The following is a 22,330-nucleotide window of genomic DNA, read 5'->3' as shown; positions in this document are numbered from 1 at the left end:
GCAATATTATCTTCCAAACCATAGAAAGATTAAATTTTTTTCATTTATTTCTATCTTCTTTAGTTACTTTCAACAATATTTTATAATTTTCAAAAAGTATACAAGTCTTGCATTTCTTTGGTTAAACTTATTCCTAGCTATATTAATCTTTGAGATGCTATTATAAATGAAATTGTTTGCTTAATTTCATTTTCAGATCGTTCATAGGTTTTTGTTTGGTTTGATTGATTCTTTGTTTGTTTGTTTGAGACAAGGTTTTGCTGTGTTGTTCAGTCTGGCCTTGAAATCACTGCGTAGCCCAGGCTGGCCTAGAACTCACAGTGATGCTCCCGCCTCCACCACCAAGAGTGCTGGGATTATAGGGCTGTGCCACCACACTCAGGCTCCATTCACAGCTTCACCCCTTTTCTAAAATTTTTTATTTTGAGTCAGGGTCTCACTGAGTCACTCAGTTGTCCACACTGGGCTCAAACTTTTGATCCTCTTGGCTCAGCCTCCCTCAGTGCTGGGATTACAGGAGCGCACCACCATGCCCAGCTTAGAGTGGATACTTACCAAATGAAAATGAGTTTGGAAGGTTAAGATACCATGAGTTTTAGCCTCTTTGTTTTCTAGACTAAATAATAATAAGAAATATTAGCTGGGTGTGGTAGCACATGCCCATAAGGGAGGATGACATAAGAGGATCTCCAGTTCCAGGCCAGTTTGTCCTATATAGTGAGACTCTATCTCAAAAAAAAAAAAAAAGAAAGAAAGAAAAGAAAAGAAAAAAGACATTAATTATTATTCTAGTTTTGCCACTCTACTTAAGAAATTAAAAAAAAAAAAAAAAAAAAGGTAGTGGGCCAGGGATTTAGCTCAGTGGTGCCACCACCTGCCTCCCAAGTGCAAGGTCCTTAGTTTGATCCCCATTACTGGAAGAAAAAAAAAAGACATTTCTTTTTTATTTGCAAATGTTCCAGAAAATTTGGGCTTCTTTACTTCCTTGGAGCGACAAATCCAGAAGGCTTTGTCCATAACTGGGCATCTGTTTCAAAGAGAAAAGGCATTTGCCCCTTTGCCATATCCCTTTAGGCAGGAATTCAAAACACTGAATTTGTCAAAAATTATTTTTTAAGGCAAATTTAATGGGCAGGTTCCACTGTGTTAATTAATAGGAACATTAAACTGAAAAATGACTCATTTGGGAAGATTTCATCATCTGTCCTGTGTGTTCTTCTGTGTCATATGCTAGGGCAGACAGGCTGGGTTGGTTTGCATTGGGCATAAATTGCTATCTGTGAAAGGGGAAAACAGATTGTAAATTGTAAATCATCTCTTCTGTTTCTCAAGAGTCACAGACACAGTGTCATTAATTGTACAACAGTGTCAGAAAGCTTTAAACCTACAGTAGACATGAAGGCTCTCCAGGAATAAAACAATATTTTGATGAAAAAATTTTAAGGTGATGAAATATTTCACACATGGTTATGGATGCGCAATAATATGAATGTGATTAATGGCACTAAATTGTACACATTAAATGGTTAAAATACTAAGTTATATGATATATATATATATATATATATATGTATGTGTCACAATAAAGAAAACAGTTCTGTATGTATGTATATTTAACTACCCATAAGTCTCCTATAAAGGCTCAGTACTGAAGTACAGATTCAGAGACACTATCCAAATTGATTGATTCCTGGTGTGTTTAGCAACAGAGCTAATTTGGGCCTGAAATAAGTCTCTAGGCTTAAACATGAAAGTGGCATTTAGAATATTATGCCTTTTGGGCCGGGGATTTAGCTCAGTGGTTCTGCCACCTGTCTCCCAAGCGCAAGGTCTTGAGTTTGATCCCCAGTACTAAAAAAAAAAAAAAGAATATTATACCTTTTGTTCTAATTGTGTACATAATAAACATTTAAAATATGAGTGTAATAACTACTCATCCATGTCTTTTTCTAACACTGTATTTCCTGTATTTTGCTTACCAGCAAAGCTCTGTAATTAGCATAGCCAATCATCTTTTTGGGAGTGTTGCCATTTTACAAAAGAAAGCTCAGAGGTGATGCCTTGACTGAGGTCACACAGCTGCAAAGGACAAAGGTGCTAGACTGAGTCCTAATATAATTCCAGTGAATCATCTTTCATTAGTTATGTAGTTATTTAATAAGCATCTACTATTTTCTAGGTACTGGGAATGTAATAATAAACATACAAAGTCTATGTCCTTTCTAATCCCTGCTCTTTCCATATCATGTGACAGGTTATGGGGTAAATACAACAGACTATGAGAACACTTCTGAGGGACTATTTGAAGTAACACATAATATTCTAAAACATCTAATGTCTAATTTGATAATTGCATATTTATAGCTAGTTACATGTATGGCGTGGGTTGAAATTTAGCTCTGGAAAGAACTTGTTTTACCTCAACCATATAAACAGCCCTTCTACCACTCCTTCTTCACGATTCTACTGAAGTCCAGCACTTAAAGTTCCTGATGCATAACAGATACTAAATAAAGTCAATTTATGAATAAAGGCTCTTAAAATCAGGCCTTCCTATTAAGTTAGGAAGTTCAGTTTGACCACATCCATCTGCTCCTAAGTATGGATTTCCTGGTGTTTCTTTGCCCTGATTGCTGTTACTGTTACTTAGCTTGGATCTGTGTTACCCTTTACTAACCAACTGAACATGAACATGTTCTCCAAAAAAAGGTAAACTTAATTTGGATCTACAGCATTTTATCTTTAAACTTTGACATGTAGAAGTCTCATGAAAGCAAAAGTGATCTTGTGTGATATTTTTAAGGGTGATATTGAGCCCACTGAAAAGATCAAACGTGTTTAGACATTGACTTTCTATAGTTAAGATATATTTTCAGTATCTTGTAAATTATGGAAATTTCTAATGGTTTTATGATCTTATTGGTATGATTCTTAAAGGCCATTAATTTGTTATTTTATCCTTCTCTTCAGGTAAAGAAGATACCCCTTCATTACTTGGTCTCTGTGGGTCTCTAACATCAGTAGCAAGTTACAAATCTCTAACGAGCCTAAAATCAAATGACTACCTTCCAAGCCCTACAACGGAGATGACAAGTCCAGGCCTAACCCCATCCTGAAAAACCTTATGGAAAAGCCAGAAGTTTCTATATTGTAAATGTTCAGTTTACATAAGTTTGACTGCAGGGGAGAACTTTGAAATTTTATACAGTATTGTTCTGGTACATGTCTAGAATTCTATTGCTTAGAGAATTCAGTACTCCATGTAAACTTATAAGGGAAGAACATAATAGTCCTGCCATTTTTCATTTTTAAAAACTTGCATATGTCATTGAGGAGGTTTTAAATTAAATAGGCTTTTAAAAACTTTCAGAGATTCTCCAAATTAAAAAATTCATTGCAAATTGTACATAATTATTATTCAACTGATTTTTATGTACACGTTTATTCAAGAGACTTAAGCTACTGATTTTCTCTCCTTTATTTGATGATTAAATTTTCCAAAAGAAGGCAATTAATTTTATTTTTATTTATTTTTTCCTAAATTCTAATGTTTAAATGCTGTATTTTCATATCAAGAAAGGGTCTTAGTTGCAATTTCACAGTGGCATTTTCAATTTTCCTTGAGCCCACAGCTTTGTGCATGCTAGGCAAGCACTCTACAACTAAGCTTGACTTCTAGACACTCAGTTTTTCTTTAGCTCTTATCATTTGGTACCAACTTAACATTCCACGTAACATTTTATAAATTTTGTAGGAATGTGCCTTTTTAGGCAGTTACAACTCATTTGTAAAGGTGATAGGGAAAGTATTTTGTATACATGTCTTTATTTTCTCAAGATTTTCTTTAAAGATTATCAATTTTAAAATATGATCAGGTATGCCTGAAAAGTCGGCAACATTTCCAAATGTAGAATAATAAATGTTGGAAAGGGGTTATATCAGAAAGATATCAAGCTCCATGAAGAATTTGAGAAGCTTTTGAACAAACATGTCTCGGGTACTCACTATACTCACCAATAAACACCTGTCTGATAAACAGTGCTGTTTTTCCTCCCTTGTGTGCAACAACAGTGAATCATGACGTGTCTGTTTTACAGCCTCTCTCATTTTGCCATGATGTCATTTAAAACTGATGTTAATGTTTAAAAAATGCCTACATTTCTGCAGTTAGTTTTTTTTAACAATCCATATTGTAAATCTTTTTGCAATTTTTGAAAGTTACATTTATCCTTAAAAATTCTACCACATTGAAAATGAAAATAAATGAAGTATATTTTCTATAGTAAGTAATATGAAGAAAATATGGTTAGTTGTGCCAAAGAAATTTTATATGTTGTTTATACGAAGAGGCCACAATACTTATTGGGGACTTCGTATGGTATTTTTGTTTATTGATAAAACAATGCATTCAAATGTAGTAGCTTTGACATACAAGAAGAATGTTCCTCCTAAAACAATTTTTGTAAGAGCTGAATTTATCACATTCATTTTTTTTGAGAAATGTAGGAGTGTGATGGTTCTCTGCAGTAGTTAGAGCTTAGTCTCATAATCAGGAATATAAAATTTAAGGCCAGTCTTACATGTGAGACAGTCCAGATAGTGTCATTTCAGGGACCAAGGAGGACTAGAAGCCCTTGAGTTATGTTAGATGTGCCAGAGCATTCTCAGAGATTTACTCTTTTAGCTTAAGGCTTTAATGCTTGTAGAAATATAAATGTTCCTGAGAAGTGATACCTTTAATCTATTCTTAATTCTGTATACCTTACTAAGAATGAGGTTCCAGAGCAGTTTTTAATCTGCATGGGGGTGGAAGGAAGGTATCAAATGAAGATGGCAGGAACTCTGGGAGGGTGGGATGAGGCAGTGGATAAGGAGGGGGATATGGGGAATTTTAGTCTGGCCTTGAGCACTACTGCTGCTTTCCTAAAAAGTATCCAAATGTTTAAATGATTTATCCTCCATGATCCATGCTCATCTGATATCTATGTCCATTAGTAACTAAACAAAATCATTAAATGTTTCCATACATTTTTATAATGTATAAGGAAATTCAAGATCACTAATTGGTAGTTTTTCAGATTTATCTAATGGGAATAGTAATTTGTGCATCCTAATGTGCTGCTGAATGCAGATTTAAACATGACATCCAAGTACAGTAACCTTTCCTCCTTTCTTGGAGATCCCAGTAAAAAATTCATCTGCTGTTGTGAAATTCAGATTTCTACACAGTTCATTTCACCCTAGTTAGAGATAGTCTGTAAATGTTTGCATGAGGACACAATGTACGTCTCAATCCTTAAGTTTAGATAGTACTGTTTATTTTTACAACCCCCCAAAAGAATGCAGAAAATATGTTATTTCCACGTGCATTTTGTTGCCTTGATGTGCTGTACTTGTTGCATGTATATTAAAGATTTTGTACCATCCAGTAATGGTCTTTTTTCCTTGACCAAGAACTACCTGATTGAAATTTAATTAATTTCAATTAATGTTTCAATTAATGTGGTAAATGTTCACATCTAAGATACTAATGTGAAAGCTTTACATAAATCCTTATATCAACTTGAATATTCTTTATTTTTATACTTACAGTAATGTACCACAAAGCATTCCAGTCAGTGACAGCCAACATAGATGACAATGGTCCCACAAGATTATAATGAAGGTAAAAAATTCCTGTCACTAGTGACATTGTAACTTTTGTATCGTTATGGTTGACAAAAGAAAAATTTTGAGATGTCCTAAATTTAATTATAGGGAATAGAGATAGAGGAAAAGGTAAAAAGTCAGTCTATTAACAGCCTGCAGGAAAAACCCAAGAAAATACTTCACATTTCTGGACATAGGTTCAAACTTTGACTTATATCCCATCACTTCCAACCACCAGGGCTGCCGTACCCTGTTTAAGTATAAATTTAACCCCGACCAATCCAGAAACAACAGTTACTTCTCTGTACAGGCTGCCCTACTATACCAGTCGTTCCTTACTCTGCGTTATACTGTCCCTCCCATTTGTACCCAATGTGGGTTTCATTTATCCTTTTCTTCCCCAAAGAGTTGTTATAAAATGCTTAGCTCTAGGTCTAGTAAACATTTTCCCAACTATTAGCCTTGTTCTTGGTAGTTGTGGAAACTTGTACCAAGACCTGGTCTTTTTCTGGCTAGCATCTATAAGAGATCAGTAAATTCTTTTCTTCCAAAGAACCCTTGGTCTCAAGAGTTTTGGTTTAATATTTGATGGCAGCAACGATACCAAGTCTTCAGAGGAGCAGAAGAGGATATGATTCTTTGAGGGCTGAGGACCATGCCACAGCAGCAGACCTTTGAGACTCAAACCAGGTTAAGTGCCCCCTGCTGGGTTCCTCTGTGGCCTGGAATCAAGTACCCACCACTTGTGACAGTCACACTCAAGCTTTAGTGGCTCACTCTGTGTTGCATCATTCATAGTAGCTGTCCCTAAACACCTGTGGCAGAATTGCCATTCTGGAAACTGGTGAGTTGAGGGGATGCCTGCTGATTATTTTATATAAAATACTTTGAGCTCAGAGTGACATCTTATGGCCATTTGATTTAGTTACAATTTGGGTCTTGGCTGCTCTCATTTAAACCAACATGGTTAGCGATATTATTTAAACAAGAGTGAATTAAAAATTCACTCTGAATATAAGACAAATTGCTTCTTCTAGCCATCTGAGGACGTTTCCAGGCAATACTTGGAAAACAGAAGTATTAGGGCATTGTCCATATGATGTAGCCATCTTGTAGGGCTTCCAGAACTTTTCTGACATACGTGGAAGGTGCAAGCACCCTGACACCATGTGTTTAGGGGCCTGCAAGACCCATAAGAGAGTAGCCAGTGAGTCACTGGTGACATTCTGTAGAGTGAGACTCACAAGCAGCACTCTTCAAACCTCCTGGCTTTGGTTACTGAGCAATTCTTACAAGTTATGTCAAGCCAAAATTCTAAAGCTTCTCGGGCCAGTTTAGGAATGCCAGCTGATACCAGCTCAGAAATACGTGGAGTTGAGTTGTACACATCTTATGAAACGTATTAGCCTTAGTCAGGATGACACATTTTAGCAATCTGCAAATACTGTTCTTTGCAATCTAAATTAGAAGTCAAATCTACCAAACAGGTAGCTTACTTTGGCCAGTACACTAACGCTAATAGATTTGCAGACTCTAAACTTGCTTCCCTGGGAAATTCTCTTTGCAAAATGGCTGAGGCTCATAATTAAAACAAGAAAAGAAAGATTTAGAAAGCTCTAAAGAAGCTTTCTCCACATCCAACTTTTCCCCACATCCAACTCTCCCACTCCACAACCTGAAAACCTAAAGAAAGCTACACAAAGTATTTGTTTGTAAAGGTTAAGTCCTCAGGTCAAAGAGACATTGAAATTGCTTTCTTTTCCCTATCTGGTAAGGGCTATGCACTCAAGTCAGTAATCTAGAAAAATCAGCTAAGGTCAATAGGGCCGGGGATTTAGCTCAGTGGTTTCGATGCCTGCTGCGCAAGCTCAAGGACCCGAGTTCAATCCCCGGTACCAAAAAAAAAAAAAAAAAAAAAAAAGACCAGTGTATCAAATAAATAGTCTCCAAAAAGTACAACTTTCTGGCATTATAGTTTGCTATTTTGAAACTCTGTGTAAGGAAAACCTAAATGAAAGCTATAGGATCTTTATGTGTATATTTTTGTTTGATGTATACGTGTGTTAGCTTATATCTAGATGTCCTCCAAAAGTCTCATGCATTCCTAGGTGGGGGGTTTTCAGAGCTGGCTGGATGTAGGGTGTGTGATACTGGGATTAAGGGTGTGTGGTACTACATTAGTCCACTGATTGGAATTAGCATAGTTCTGAGTGTGGCTGAATGGATTTACTGAAAAGTTTTGGGGGACCACCCAAAGGCTTATAGCCTAGAATGGATAAAAGGGAAAGGAGGGAGGCTTGCTGCCTTCTGCCTACCCTGCCATGGACTGTTCCTCCTCTGTGATGCCACCCTGCCTTGGAGCCAGCCAACTATGGAATGAAACCTGTAGAAACTGTGAGCTGAAATAAACCTTTCCTTTAACTTGTGTGTGTCGGGCACTGTGTGTCAGTGATGAGAAAAGACAATGTGGGTATTGTATGTTATGGCTATATGTATGCTTCTGTCTGTATATGTCTTATGTATTATTTACATGGTATCAAATTGACTTAGAAATAAATCAGTGGTAATACATTAAATAAACCCAAATGCCTTTCAAAGTTCACATGACTTGGGGAAAAATAAGCAAGACTATTTACTCATTTTACTTACTATTTAAATGAAAAGGCAGCTGTATCTTCTGATCAAAAAAAAAAATCTCTAGGTAATAAACTTTAGAGTTCTTGCCTAGGAGATAACAGCGCAACATCCACATGCTGGAAAAATGGTTAATGTCAATGATCTGAGAGGATGGCTAGCTAATTTGAGGCCCCTTCACAAGACCCTGTCTCAAAATGGATTTTTTTTGGGGGGTAGTACCAGGGATCCAACTCAGGACCTCGCGCTTGCCAGGCAGGCATGGCTCCACTGAACTAAATCCCCAGCCCAAACTGAAAAATATTGTAAAGGTCTGAGGGTGTAGCTTAGGGGTAGGGCACTATCCTAGCATGCACAAGGCTCTGGGTTCAACCACATGCACTGAAAAATAATTAGGTGAATATGAAATGTAAATGGGATATTGATAAACTCTTCTATGAATTTTAAAAAATTATTTTCATTAAGTTGAAATCTTAAGGTTGTTATATTAAGATACTCATTAAATGTTTAGTAATTCTAAATAAATAAAGTTCCTAAACATAAATTTAAAATTTATGATTAAAAATACTAAATATGCTTGGGTCTATATGTCCTATTTCATATTTTAAAGTTGGATTATGAGGAAGCACATTTTTTTTATTTCTAAAAATTATAAAATAGTCTACAGAATGCAGGTTCAAGATTGGTAAGGATTAAAATTCTAGCTAATGGTAACTGAAACTAAGAAGGGAAACAACTCTGTATATGAGGAAAAGAAGATGTTTTATGAAGGAAGCTATGGAAAATGAAGATAAGTGTTTATTGAGGCAAAAATTTTTTTTTTGTCCTGGGTTGTCCCAAGATATGAAAGAGAGGGTAACTAAGGGTCTGACATCATGAAAAGTTTCAGGAAGTAAAAGGAGCAAATCTGTGAAAGCTTTTGTGTGATCAAGTGGATGCAATTGTAAGTTTTTTAGTGGTTGAGCATTGACATCAAAAGTATAGTGATGTGAAATGATCTCACGTTTAAATGGCAGAATTTTTATGAAGCATTGAGCTGCCCTTTATAGGAAATTGTCAGAGATTTTTCTTTACCTTTTAGCTAATTAGAGTAGAAAAAGATAGATTCTATGTATTTTTTCAACACTGGGGGGATTAAACCCAGGGCATTTATACTGAAAAGCATTCTTCCCCCCAACACACTTTTTAGACAGGACTAAGTTGGGCTTGAACTTGTAATCCTCCCAGACTGCTGGGATTCCAGGTATGTACCACCATACCCAGCTAGATTCTATAATTTCTAAAGTGCCTTAAATTTTTTGGTCACTTTTGTTTTTGCTAATCTCATTTAAATAAGTATTTTAAGCCTTTTCATATGTTTGACAAACTTGTCAAAATCATTCTAAAGCAAGCATTTTGCTCTAGAATTAACTCTGGGGTTTCCAGAGGGATGTTGGAAATCCAAGAGACATATTAGATTTATTTGATTTAAATTATACTCACACCCCTGTCAAATAAGAAATGATGCTTGACCTTGAGTTATATTTGTATGTATTAATACACAGTGTGTTCCAAAATCGTAGGGGACTCCTAGAAATCTGGCATGCTTTGGTGTAAATTATCAGTCATAATTCTGGTGTTAAATTATTGTATGCCATAGAAATAACCTAATTTCTTTGTCAACTGTGAATCTGCATCAGATCTTTAACTGTGGCTATTTTAATTCTTTCCACAATTAACTGCTTTATTCTGAACTGAGGGTAGAGAGCTCAAAGATAAAGAGTGCTTGCCTAGCATGTAGGAGGCCTTTGCACCCATAGCATCTCTCTCTCTCTCTCTCACACACACACACACACACACACACACACACACACACACACACACACACACACAAATGCTTTATTCTGTTGCCCTATGGAAGCAGTGTTAAGTTCAAGGAAAAGAAAAGGACATCTGACAAATACAGGTTTCCGAATAAATCTGGACTGGGCAAAAATTTTCCAAACTTTAATGAAAAAACAGGTAAATTCATGAACCCACTAACCCAAACCAGGCAAAGCAAGAATCAATTACATGAGAGTAAATGAGCTGATGAAAAAGTTGTTTTGTTACAATCCAAACCTACTGACTGATGAAATTACCAAATTAAAAGCTAGCAGAACTCAGGAAATAAAGAAGTAGCTTCCCCTTCTTTAAGTTCCTCAACAGAAACATTTATTCACATTTCACTATGTAAATCCATCAGCCCCTCGCTCATAGTAGTAAAAACTGAAGTCACAGGAACTAAAAATACCTCTCAGATACTATTTCTATACAAAACTATACCACCTTCTTTGGGATCACTGACTGCTTGCTTCCTGATCAGTCCTTTTACCCTTGTAATTACATGTACAGTATTAGGCTGAGATTTTCAACAAAAATAAGACCACAGAAAATTCTCCTCCTAAGGAAAAAATACTCAGCATTGGCTTAGATCTCTTCACCCCCCAAAAATGGTAACGTGGGGGGGGGGGACAGTACCTTTATTCTTCCTCTTTTAGCTAACTGAAAATATCTGATAACTCCCTTTCCCTAAACTCAAAAACCTTCCCAAAGTGTATGGGATTCTTCTAGCTCTGATATCCAAATGCACATTCCTTTGAAGTTGTAACAAAAGACCTATACATCTTTCCATTATAGTCCTAGAGCATGGCTTGCCTTTTGGCTTGGCTGAGGAATTGCTGGGCCACATATAACATACATGATACAGTTTAGTTAATGTTTATATGTAACAAAACTATAAATGTTTTTATTATAACATTAAAAAAACACAAGCCTGTTTAAATAAATAAGAAAACTTACATATCTGCCTAGTAACAATAAGCAACTGTCTTTACAGGAACACACGTAGGTAGATGAAATACTATTATTGGTAATTATCGTATCTTACTTGCCAGCTACTTCACACAATCCCATGTATTGTCTGATACACACGGGTTTCATCTGACTGACTCTGAGGCAGGGACAGGAGGAAGACAGCACTGCACTTTGCCTTCCCCTGTACAGCTGTTCTGTTGCCACCTAGGCAGTTTGAACTGGAGCATCACACACCAGTCATGAAATATATCTATAAGATCATATAATCTGGAGTAGATGGATTTTCCCAGCTGGCTTAAAGTGCCTTGCTCGATAACTTCTACCAGCTATTTTCTGCATAGGAAGGACCCTGAGAGAACCTCAAGCCAATCAATGAAACAGAAATGGGAGAATAAGAAAGTGGCAGAGTGGTGATCTGAAGCAAAATTTAGCCTCTCCAAGGTGTGGAATCCAGACCCTGAAAAATAATTTGTCAAAGGAAAAGGGAAAAGCAGATCACCAAGAATCAGGAAAGAACTGACAGGAAAAATTAGAAGCTATAGAGATGTCGGAAAGATGGACCACAATGCAAACAAAAGTAGGAAACAATTTGGACTCTCCCCAGTCCTTGCAACTCGTGGTGAGGGGAACCCAGCTCCCCAAAAGCAAGGTAAGTGTCCAGAGTAAGAGATCCAGGGAGAAATGGCAGCAGAGCACAGAGCCTTTGTGAACTGCAAAAATAGTCCAAGGTTTTGTTTTGTTTTTACAGAAATAGTAACAGAAAATTTTCCAAATGAGAAAGAAACATACATGTGAGTGAGGCATACAGAAGCCCAAGTAGCCACAATCAAGAGAAACACTGTACATCACAACACAGTCAAAACATCAGAAGTCTGACACACAGAATTTTTAAAGCTGCTAGAAAAAGCAATGAGTCACAAGTCTATTAGAATTACAGCAGATGTCTCAGCACAAACCCTAAAGGCTAGAATTTATGGCTTGTGTCTAGATGTCCCCCCAAAGCCTCATGTGATCATAGGTGGGGCTTTTTTCAGAGGTGGCTGCATCAAGAGTGTGTGGAATTAATTCATGGTGCAATGCTAGGCTCAAGGACACTAGGATTAAGGGTGCGAGTGCTACCCACCCTAAGTAGTCTGGATAAAAGGGGCAGAGAGACACTGTTAAGGTCCATTGTTGCATTTGCTGTCTTTTCATGCAGTGAACTGCTTCTCTCTGTGATGCTCCTCTGCCATGTGCCACTCTGCCTTGGAGCTAGTCAACTATGGACTGAAACCTCTACCAACTGTAAGCCAAATAAACCTTTCCTCCCTTAACTTGTAATATCAGGCATTTTGTTTCAGCAACAAAAAAACTAAAAGAGCTTGAAGAGTTTCAAGCCCTAAAAGAGAGCAATTTCTAACACAGACTTACATATCCTACAAAATTTCCTTCAAAAATGATAGAGAAATAAGGTATTTACACAACAAAGAATACCTTAAGAAATTCATACCCACCAAACCAACACTACAAAAAATTGTCCAGGATACTCTAGAAAGAGACAATGAAGCCAGCAATGCCAATGTCCAATAGAATGAATCCACCAAGCAGGGTGAGCAGTTAAGCAGAAGGGCGAGGGGAGTCAGCAACAGGAAAATAATACAATGACATGGAATAAGTCAATGTCTTTCAGTAATAACTCTCAGTGTGAACAGACTCAATTGCCCAATCAAAAGAAACAGATTAGCAGAATACATCAAGAAAAAAAGCTCAATGATATACAGTATAGATGAAACACACTCCAAAAAGAAACACACATTAAAATAATCAAAAGATGGAAAACAATATTCTGTGCGATGGGAACTTGGAGAAAAGCAGAAGTTGTTATTGTAATTTCAGATAAGGTGAATTTCAATCCAAAACTGATCAGAAGAGGCAGAAAAGGTCATTACATATTGGTTAAGGGAAAAATTTAACATGAACAATTCAACAATTATAAACTTATATGCATCAAATACCAGCACATCTAACACTACTGGAAAAAAATTAGATAAATATCAACACAATTATAATGGGGAACCTCAATACCCCACAAATCAACCAGACAAAAAATCAACAAAGAAATAACAGGTTTGAACCAAATCTTCAAACAAATGGACTTAATAGACAGCTACAGAGTGTTCCATCTGACAACAGAATACATATTCTTCTCAGCAACACATAGGACTTTCTCCAAAACAGACTACGTGCTTTGCCCATGAAGCATGCTTAATTAAATGCAAAAACCCAAATTATTTCATGCATATTATCAGACTGCAGTGCAATGAAACTAAAAATCAATGGGAAAAGAAACCACAAAAAATAGGCAAACACATGGAAATACCACAATAAGCTCTTGAATAATCAATGGGTCACAGAAGAAATCAAGGAAGAAATTAGTTCTTAGAATCAAACTATAATGCCTGTACAACATACTAGAACATATGGGACACATTGAAAGCAGTCCTAAGAGGGAAGTTTATAGCTGTGAATACCCACATCACAAAACAGAGCCCAGATAACCTGATGATGCAGCTCAGTGTCCTAGAAAAACAAGAACCCAAATCCAAAGCTACTATGAGTAAGGAAATTACAAAGATTAGAGAAGAAATTAAGGAAATTGAGACTTAAAAAAATACAAGGAATCAGTGAATCAAAGAGCTGGTTCATTGAAAGAATAAACAGACAAACCCCTATCCAGTCTTTCAAACAAGGAAACGGCCCAAATTGTAATGGTTTATATGTAGATGTCCACCCAAAGCCTAATGGACTCATACGTGGGGCTTTAGGGAGTGATTGGATCATGGGAGCATGATAATCATCAGCAGATTAGTCCACTAATAAGTTTATAGCTTAGTGTGATATTGGGAGGTGACACCTGGTTGGAGGAGGTAGGTTGTTGGGGGTGTGGCCTGACAAAGTATCTTCCTCCTCCTTGATTTGTTTCCTGTCTGCCATGCCATGGACTGTTTCTCCTCTACTGTTCCCCCCTCTGTCATGCAGCCCCTGCCTTGGAGTCTGCCAACTATGAATCTGTACAAACAGTGAGCCAAAATAAACCTCTCCTTTAAATTGTGAGTATCAGATATATTGACTTAGTGGCAAAAAAAGTAACTAAGACTAATCAATGCCATTAGAAATAAGGGCAAAAGTCCACCGCTCCTAGGGCAGAGGAGGTAAGCCAATCCCAGCACCCAGGAGGAGGCTCCCCTGCTGCCATTCCACCGCTCCTAGGGCAGAGGAGGTAAGCCAATCCCAGCACCCAGGAGGAGGCTCCCCTGCTGCCATTCCACCGCTCCTAGGGCAGAGGAGGTAAGCCAATCCCAGCACCCAGGAGGAGGCTCCCCGCTGCCATTCCACCACTCCTAGGGCAGAGGAGGTGAACTGCGCAGGCAGCAGCAACAACCCCCCCCCCCCCGTTGGAAATGAGAAGACACGAAAACAACTCTCAGAATAAGACTTCCAGATCAACTACAGCAACCCCAAAGGGAAACAAGATGGAACAATATGATACTCAATCACCTGGACTCCCTGAACTGGCAACAAAAGAGGATCTGGAAAAAATGAAATCAGAAATAATTTCTCAGATAACAGCAAAGATTGTGCCCATAGTGCAAGACTTGATTAATAAATCTACACAGGACACAGATAAAAAAATAGAGGATCTGAGGAACATGATGGAATCCAAACACAGGAAACAAATGGAATCCATAAAACAGATGCAAACAGATTTCCAGGAGATTAAAAACTCCACTGAAAGTCTACGCAGCAGAATGAACCAATGTGAGGACAGAATTTCATATACAGAAGATAAGACTGCAATTAGTGACCAGGAAAAGAAAAATTGCTTTAAAATTCTAAGGGACCACGAGAAAGCAATCCAGCAGCTGCTAGACGATGCAAAGAAGAATAACATAAGACTGACTGGAGTCAATAAAGAAAGAGGAGAGAGTGCAGATGACATAAAAAAACTGTTCACAGAAGTGATGGCAGAAAACTTCCCAAGCAGGGGAAAAGAACTTGACATACAGATAAGTGACACATATAGGACTCCAACTAGCCTTGATCAAAACAAAATCTACACACAGGCATATAATTGTTAGGATTCCAGAAACCCAACAGAAGAACAAAATTCTACAAGCAGTGAGAGAAAAAAACAAATCACATGCAAAGGAAAGCCCATCAGAATCACAGCAGACTTCTCCATGCAAACCCTCAAAGCAAGAAGAGCTTGGAGTGATGTATTTCAAGCCCTAAAGGAAAACAGCCTCCAACCCAGATTGATGTACCCTGCAAAAACTATCTTTCAAAATTGATGGAGAAATAAGATACTTTCATGATAAAGAGAACCTTAGGAAATTCATGAATACCAAACCAACACTCCAAAAAATTTTAGACAATACTGACAATGAGGATCACAACCCCAGGAAGCCCAACAGAATGAATCCATTGGGCATGACAAATTAAACGCAAAGTGGAAGAAGCCAACAAAAAGAAAGTCATGACAAGGCTTTTAAAACTTAACTTGATCTCCCTAATGAGTGTATAATTCAATCTTGTTATTGTACTGATTAGTATTTTTCTGATTCTAGTGTTGCACACCTTTCCTTGTGCTGTACTGGCTATTTATCATCTTCTTATGTCTACTTTTTAATTGGGTTGTCTATTAATGAGCTGTAAGGGTTCTTTATATTTTCTGGTCATAGGTTATATGCATTGGAAATATGGTCTGTTTAAGGAGTACTTTTCATTTTAACAATGTCATTTAAAGTTCTAAATTTTGATGGAATCTCATTTATCCATTTTTTTCTTTTATACGTATTTTTTGTATCCTAGGAAGTTCTTGCCTACCCTAAATTCATAAATTTTCCCTTATAATTTCTTCTTAAAGTTTTATAGTTAATAGTCTTTCATATTTCAGTTCATAGATCCTTTCAAGTTATTTTTATATATGGAAATAAAGGATTGAGGTTAATTTTTTATATACAGATACCAGGTGTTCTAGTGCCATTTGCTGAAAACACTATCTTTTCCTCGGCTCTTGAATTGAGTTTATATTCTATAAAATGTTAATGTTAAATAATTTTTCAAAACTCAGTGGACCATATATGTTTGGTTCTGTTTCTAGATTCTCTGTTTTATTTCAATGATCTATATGTCTTTCCTTACACCAACACTGCCTTGATTACTGTAGCTTTAGAAAAAGTCTTCAAATTAGGTACTAAATGTCTTCAAACACTGCTTTTTGTTTTTTTTCTTTTTACTTTTCTAGGTCCTTTGTACTCCTACATGACTTTTAAATTTCAATATCCAATTCTTCATTTATAGCACGTATACACAGACCTGAATTTTTATATATACCTTGTGTTTCCTAATCCTGCTAAATTCAAATACAAGTTCTAAGGGCTTCTAGAGATTTCTTAGTATTTTCTCTGTAGATGATCATTTCATCTACATATAAAGATTTTGCTTCTACCTTGCCAATCCTATCCTAATTGTGTCATTTTATTGCCAGACTATTTTGGTTTACGCCTATGTTTCAACGTTTAATGGACAGATGAAGAGTAGGCATATCTGTCCTTGTTCCCCCTTAGGGAGAAAGCACTGTATCTTCATTCATATAAGGCATTTTTCCTGGAAGTATGGAGTACATGTCTTTAATCTGTTGAGAAGATTCTGTTCTACTTCTAGTCTGATAGCTTTTACCATGAACAGCTGTAGAATTTAGTCCGATACTTTGTCTCCAACTAGTGACAGAATCATATGGCTTTTTCCTTTCCTCTGTTAAAATGACTTCTAGGGGTGGATCTTCCAATGCTAAACCAACACTGCTATCTGTATAATAAAACCACTTTCTACATACTGCCAGATCTGACTTCTAATAGTTTTTTTTTGTTAAATTTCTATGTTCATACTTTTTTCTATTATCTTTATCCAGTTTTAGGATTAGCACAATGTTGATTTCCTAAAGTGAGGGGAGAAGTGTTCTTTTTTTTTCTGCTTTAAATGTTTGATATAATTTATTAGTTAAAATGTATACAAGCCTGTTGTTGTCATATAGGCAGGTTTTCAAGCTAGGAATAAACTTTCTTTAATAGGTGCTATTCAAATTTTGTATTTCCTCCAGAGTTAGTTTCATTAATTTGTCTTCCAAGGTACTTCTTAGAAGTTGTCAAATTTATTTCAAAATCAATTTTTTAAATATGCTTTTTATATCCTTTAAAATTCTGTAAAATCTGTGGTAATGTCTCCTAGATCTTGATATTGTAATTTTAAAAGTGTATGATATTGTGTAATAGGGAGTAAAGGTCTAAAGGAGCAGGGGAAGTGGGAGGGGTAAGGGAAAAGAAAAAAGGGGAAAGAAAAAATATGAGAAAAGGAAAAAAATGGAAACAAAGTCTTTGCAAATAGGGAAGGGTGGAGGGGGTGAAGGAAGGGCAGGGGAAGGGGAAAGAAATAAGAAGCAAGACACTCATGTAATGGTACAAGATCCCAATGATGAATGTAACTGTATTTTATACCTAAAATGTACCAATAAACTTAATGGGGGGAAATAAAAGAAATAAAGGCAAAATCACAAAGGACTCTGCCAAAACCCAGATTAATAAATATTTTAAGAACCTGTATTCTGATAAAATGTACAATTCAGAAGAAATGGATAGATGCCTAGATACATATGAACTACCAAAGCTGAACCAACAAGACATAAAACCCCTAACTAATCCAACATCAGGCAATGATATTGAATAAGGAAATGAAATGGTAGTGTGAACATTCTTGTCTTGTTCTACATCTTAGAGGAAAAGCTTTCAGCTTCTCCTAGGAAAGTTTTTAAAGGAACATGAGCACGACTGTGTAAGGTATTTTGAAACAATAATTCTTGGCCACAAGGATGACACGAATCTGAGGTTGAGGAGACAGGTGGTGGGCAGGTGTCCTTCTGGAAGTATTTTTTGGGGAAGGTTGTGATTCTGGCATTCTTTTGTGATAGTTATCAGTCAACAGTATGTGAGAATCCTTTCATAATCTTGCAGCTTTTTTCATTCCTCTGTCAAGCTACTTATTTTGATTGCTGACTTTTACGAGTTCAAAAGAGGTAAGTGACAAATGCAAGCTAGTGTTAATGATGTTTGGCAGACATGTGAAAAACAAGCAAACTAAGTCAGTTCTTCTTTACATCATTTTTATTACATTTATATATATTTTGAAGTAATCATAAATTATCTCAAATTTATGCCTTGTGAGAGGCCTTTGTTCAAGTTCGTATCAATAGATAAAATGTCCGTATTTTGCTAAACTAACATGCCACATTACCTCTGAAGTGTCATGAGAGTGCTTTGAGCCTTAGGGCTCTCAAAAAAAAAGTTCAGTTTTTTTGTTCTTCTGACAAAGCCAGCATCTATTTAGCTTTAGCCATTACTTTTCAGCTGATAGGAGGGGGCAGAGAAAATTTTATCTTAGTCATTATGGTAAATTTTAAAAGTACACTGTAATATAAACCTAAACTTTTACATGGTTTTGAAATAGGTTGCTTCATAAGTCCCACTTTCAATACTGTTAATTATCTTTCCAAAATCCAAGACAAACTTACAACTCAGTGAAAAATCCTTCCTTGATTTCCTATGGCTTTGTTCCCTCTGACATACAAGATCTCTGACTACATTTCCAATCTGATCTCCCACCAGCATTCTCATGTATGCACTTTGCTCATGCCACAGGGGGAAAAAATCCCATTACTTTTTTTTTTGGTACTGGGGATTGAACTCGGGACCTTGCACTTGCGAGGCAGACAGCAGAACCACTGCGCTAAATCCCCGGCTTCATTACTTTTTAAGACTTCTACCTTCCACCATGTTTAACTGGATTGTTCTGTCAATCCTAATCTTAAATTTCTTGACAACCCTTTCTATGCCTCCATGCTGAGTGAAGAGCTCCTCAGAGTTCCCATAATTACCTCTGCATATTTCTATCAATCATAGTTATGAAACTTCTTGTGACCAGTGGTTGAGATCAAAAATATCTTCTTCAGGATTTTGGATTCTTCCTGCCACATAAAAGGTCTCAATAAATGTTGATAGATTAAGAACAATAACCTTTGAATGGTGGGCAGGAGAATGGGGAAAAAATAAGAACCAAGATACATCATGTAAAGATACAAGATCCCAATGATGAATGTAACTGTATTATATACCTAAAATGTACCAATAAACTACATGGAAAAAAAAAAGAACAATAACCTTTTAAATGTTAACTTTGGAAAATAGTTTAAAAGTAACACACTAAATTTACCCATATCCCTAACATTTGTATCCAGAAAAATAGGAAAGAAGAATTTAAAGGAGCCATATGCAGATAAGTAAACAAAATAAATATTAAGCAGAGAAAAATTATTAATTTTAACTTCATACCAACTTTTTAAAAGCCTAGTCCTTTTTAAAAGCCATGTTAAGGGTTGCAATAGTTGAATATTTGCCATGTTAAGGGTTGCAATATTTGAATGTTTAAGATATTTCTTCTTAAAGTTTTTACATCTAAGTAGTTAAATGTTATAAAATTTAACATTAACAAAACTGTTTTCTTTAGAAACATCACAGTACATTTTATTTTAAAGTATCCTTTCTTATTATGTTTGTGATACATAATTACATTCATCTTGGGGAATAGAACATACACATATTCCATCTAAATCATTCATTACTTCCCCTTCCCGCCCTCCTGCCTTCCCAGACCCTTCCCGTTTCCACAGTCCACCTCCCTGTTTCCTCTCCTCTTAGAATGCTCTCTAGATCTGCAAATATTGTAATTCTTGTAAGTATGAACTGATACTTAAAAGAATTGCAATATTTGCAACTTGAATGTTTATTAAGTCAGGGACTGACAGTACACAAAATTTCAATTCAGTCTTCCATTCATTCAGATATACTGCTTGTAATATGAAATAGAAAAACCACTAGGGAATTAGATTTATTTAACTTATTTATAATTAAGAATTTTCTTCAAGTTTAATACTGGGGTTTGGGAAACAGAAACCTTTTTGACATTCATAAGTAACATTTAGTTGAAATACATAACTTTGAGGACACAATACTATTTCTTCCTTTTAATATCAATAAATTGTTGAAAAAAGCATAGCAAAACAAAGGTAAATTTAATAATGTCACATAGCAGTATTCAAAATAAATTTTCACTTATATAGACTATGGCATTATATAATAATTTTATTGAAAACCATTTAATTACAAGCACAGTGATAATTTTAAGCATAAAATACTTTAATAAAAATATAACAAAGTCATGAATATTTAAATTTATATAGATATGTATATTGTAAATTTAAGGTAAATCAACACAGGATAAAATAAACATAAACGGTTATGTACAAATTCTATAGTTTATTTCTGATGAAACATATAAATACTTTTCTACTACAATACAAAAATGCATTAATTCCCCTACCAACACTAGAGAAGATCTGAAATATATCACTATATTTTAGAGAGGGAAATGCTTCATGTTTTCATAAAATATAAACTAAATAAAGTTCTTTTTTATATAAGTTAGATTCTGTAAAAATCAGGCAAAAATATTAAAAAAGAATACCATATCTCATCCTGCCCTTTTTTGGGGGGGCGGGGCACAGGGCTAGGGATTGATCCAAAGGCCTTGCTCATGCTAGGCAAACACTCTACCACTGACTGACTTACATCCCCAAGCCAATCAGATACTTTTAAAAATCCCATTTCTACATATTGTTTTAAGCTAAATTCTTTAATCATGTATAATTTCTTGAAGAAAACAGCTTCTTGTTTAGTCTCTTGGCCTGTCATATTAATGTGAGGTACTGTAAAAACGAGAAGAGATTTTGAAAATATTTTGTGACCTTTATCATAGATTCAGTATTTCTTATCCAAAATTCTTGGGACCAAAAATGTTTCAATTTCCATTTTTTCAGATTTTGTAATATTTGCATATATATAATGAAATCTTAGGGAAGGGATGCAAGTCTAAATACAAAATTCACTGATGGTTTCATAAACCTCTTATATATATATGATAATTTAATGCAAATTATTTAGTGTGCCTGCATTTTGACTGTAACCCTTATCAGATGAGGTCAAGTATAGAATTTTCCACTTATGGTGTAAATATTAAAAAAGCTTCAGGTTTTGAAGCATTTCAGATTTTAGGTTTTCAGATTAGAGAACTTTAACCTGTAATGATTTCCATACTGTTAGAAAAAAATCAATAGAATGACCTAAAGAATTCTCTGAAGGATATCACTTGCATCATAAGTTGGCTAGAATCCCGAGGCTGTTTCTGTGCAAAGTATTTATTTTCACAGTGTAATTGCAGTGTGGTTTCCACATCAGGTCCATGTCTGACTGAACATTAACTACAATAAAACTTCCCTTTCTTAACAGGAACAATAAATACTGGTTTTTTATTCACCAAAAATGTTAAGATCTATCTCACACAAATGATTATATTTTGTATCATACAAATAAAATACATATACCTTTCATCAGAGAATTGCGATCCACACGAGTCCTTGAAACAGTAACGTGGAAGGAAAAACCAATGCATGTGAATCAAAGAAATTATGAGGTAATATTCAACAAATGTGACAAGTGCTATTAAATGATTGCCTTCTATTATCTCCTTTCCTGAAGTACCTACGTCTATGATTTAAATGTCTGAACATTTTTCTTCTAGACATTATAAAGCACAATTCAAAAATTTTTTTTATCTGAGAGACTAAGTTACACTGAAATCAAATTCAGTGCTCTTGGTACTAAGGACTATTTCTTTTAACCAGAAAATGAAATGATCGTGATTTCTGGAATATTTTTTAAATCTCCAAAATAAGAAAATTTTTATTTTAAAACTAAGATTATGATTTAGAGGTAGAATAGAAATTGCTGTTCATTTAAACTATAGGAAAGAGAGACATAAAATCATTTTAAGAGAGTAAGAGTGGAAAAGCTCTTGCCTAAGAGTCTCCAACTTGAGGTTCTTATTTTAGGCTCAAAATGCATCACTAGAACTGCTGTCTTTGAAGATTTTGTCTGTGGAAAAAAGCCTTTCCAAATTCATATGTACTGATCATAATGGCACAAGCAGGAGCAATTTTAATTAAACGAGGAATCAGACCTAAAAGAGAGAATGGGGAAAAAGAACAAATTTTACCTTATTTTTC

General features: G+C 35.6%; 2 protein-coding genes across 12 annotated transcripts in view; one reads left to right on the top strand and one right to left on the bottom strand.

The window, feature by feature from the left end:
- Rundc3b (RUN domain containing 3B) overlaps positions 1-5,428 on the top strand; it is a 171,363-nt gene extending 165,935 nt beyond the window's left edge. For all 6 annotated transcript variants that reach the window (XM_087204491.1, XM_004862416.4, XM_021242644.2 and 3 more), the window contains one exon: positions 2,971-5,428. In XM_087204491.1, the coding sequence (XP_087060617.1) occupies positions 2,971-3,116 (146 nt within the window). In that variant the 3' untranslated portion in view covers positions 3,117-5,428. The remainder of the gene's footprint in view (positions 1-2,970) is intronic.
- Positions 2,995-22,330, bottom strand: part of Slc25a40 (solute carrier family 25 member 40) — a 69,062-nt gene continuing 49,726 nt past the window's right edge. For all 6 annotated transcript variants that reach the window (XR_002388673.2, XR_015448665.1, XM_004862420.4 and 3 more), the window contains one exon: positions 2,995-22,284. Coding sequence is in view for 4 of the 6 variants with exons in the window: in XM_004862420.4 (XP_004862477.1) it covers positions 22,172-22,284 (113 nt within the window). In the remaining 2 variants the exon portion in view is untranslated. The remainder of the gene's footprint in view (positions 22,285-22,330) is intronic.

The sequence above is a fragment of the Heterocephalus glaber genome, unplaced genomic scaffold (genome assembly GCF_053883595.1).
Source record: "Heterocephalus glaber isolate CG9 unplaced genomic scaffold, H.glaber_assembly_v1.0 deba00000546, whole genome shotgun sequence".
Lineage (NCBI taxonomy): Eukaryota > Metazoa > Chordata > Mammalia > Rodentia > Bathyergidae > Heterocephalus > Heterocephalus glaber.
The sequence above is the reverse complement of the archived record's forward strand: the minus strand, read 5'-3'. Positions and strand labels throughout refer to the sequence as shown.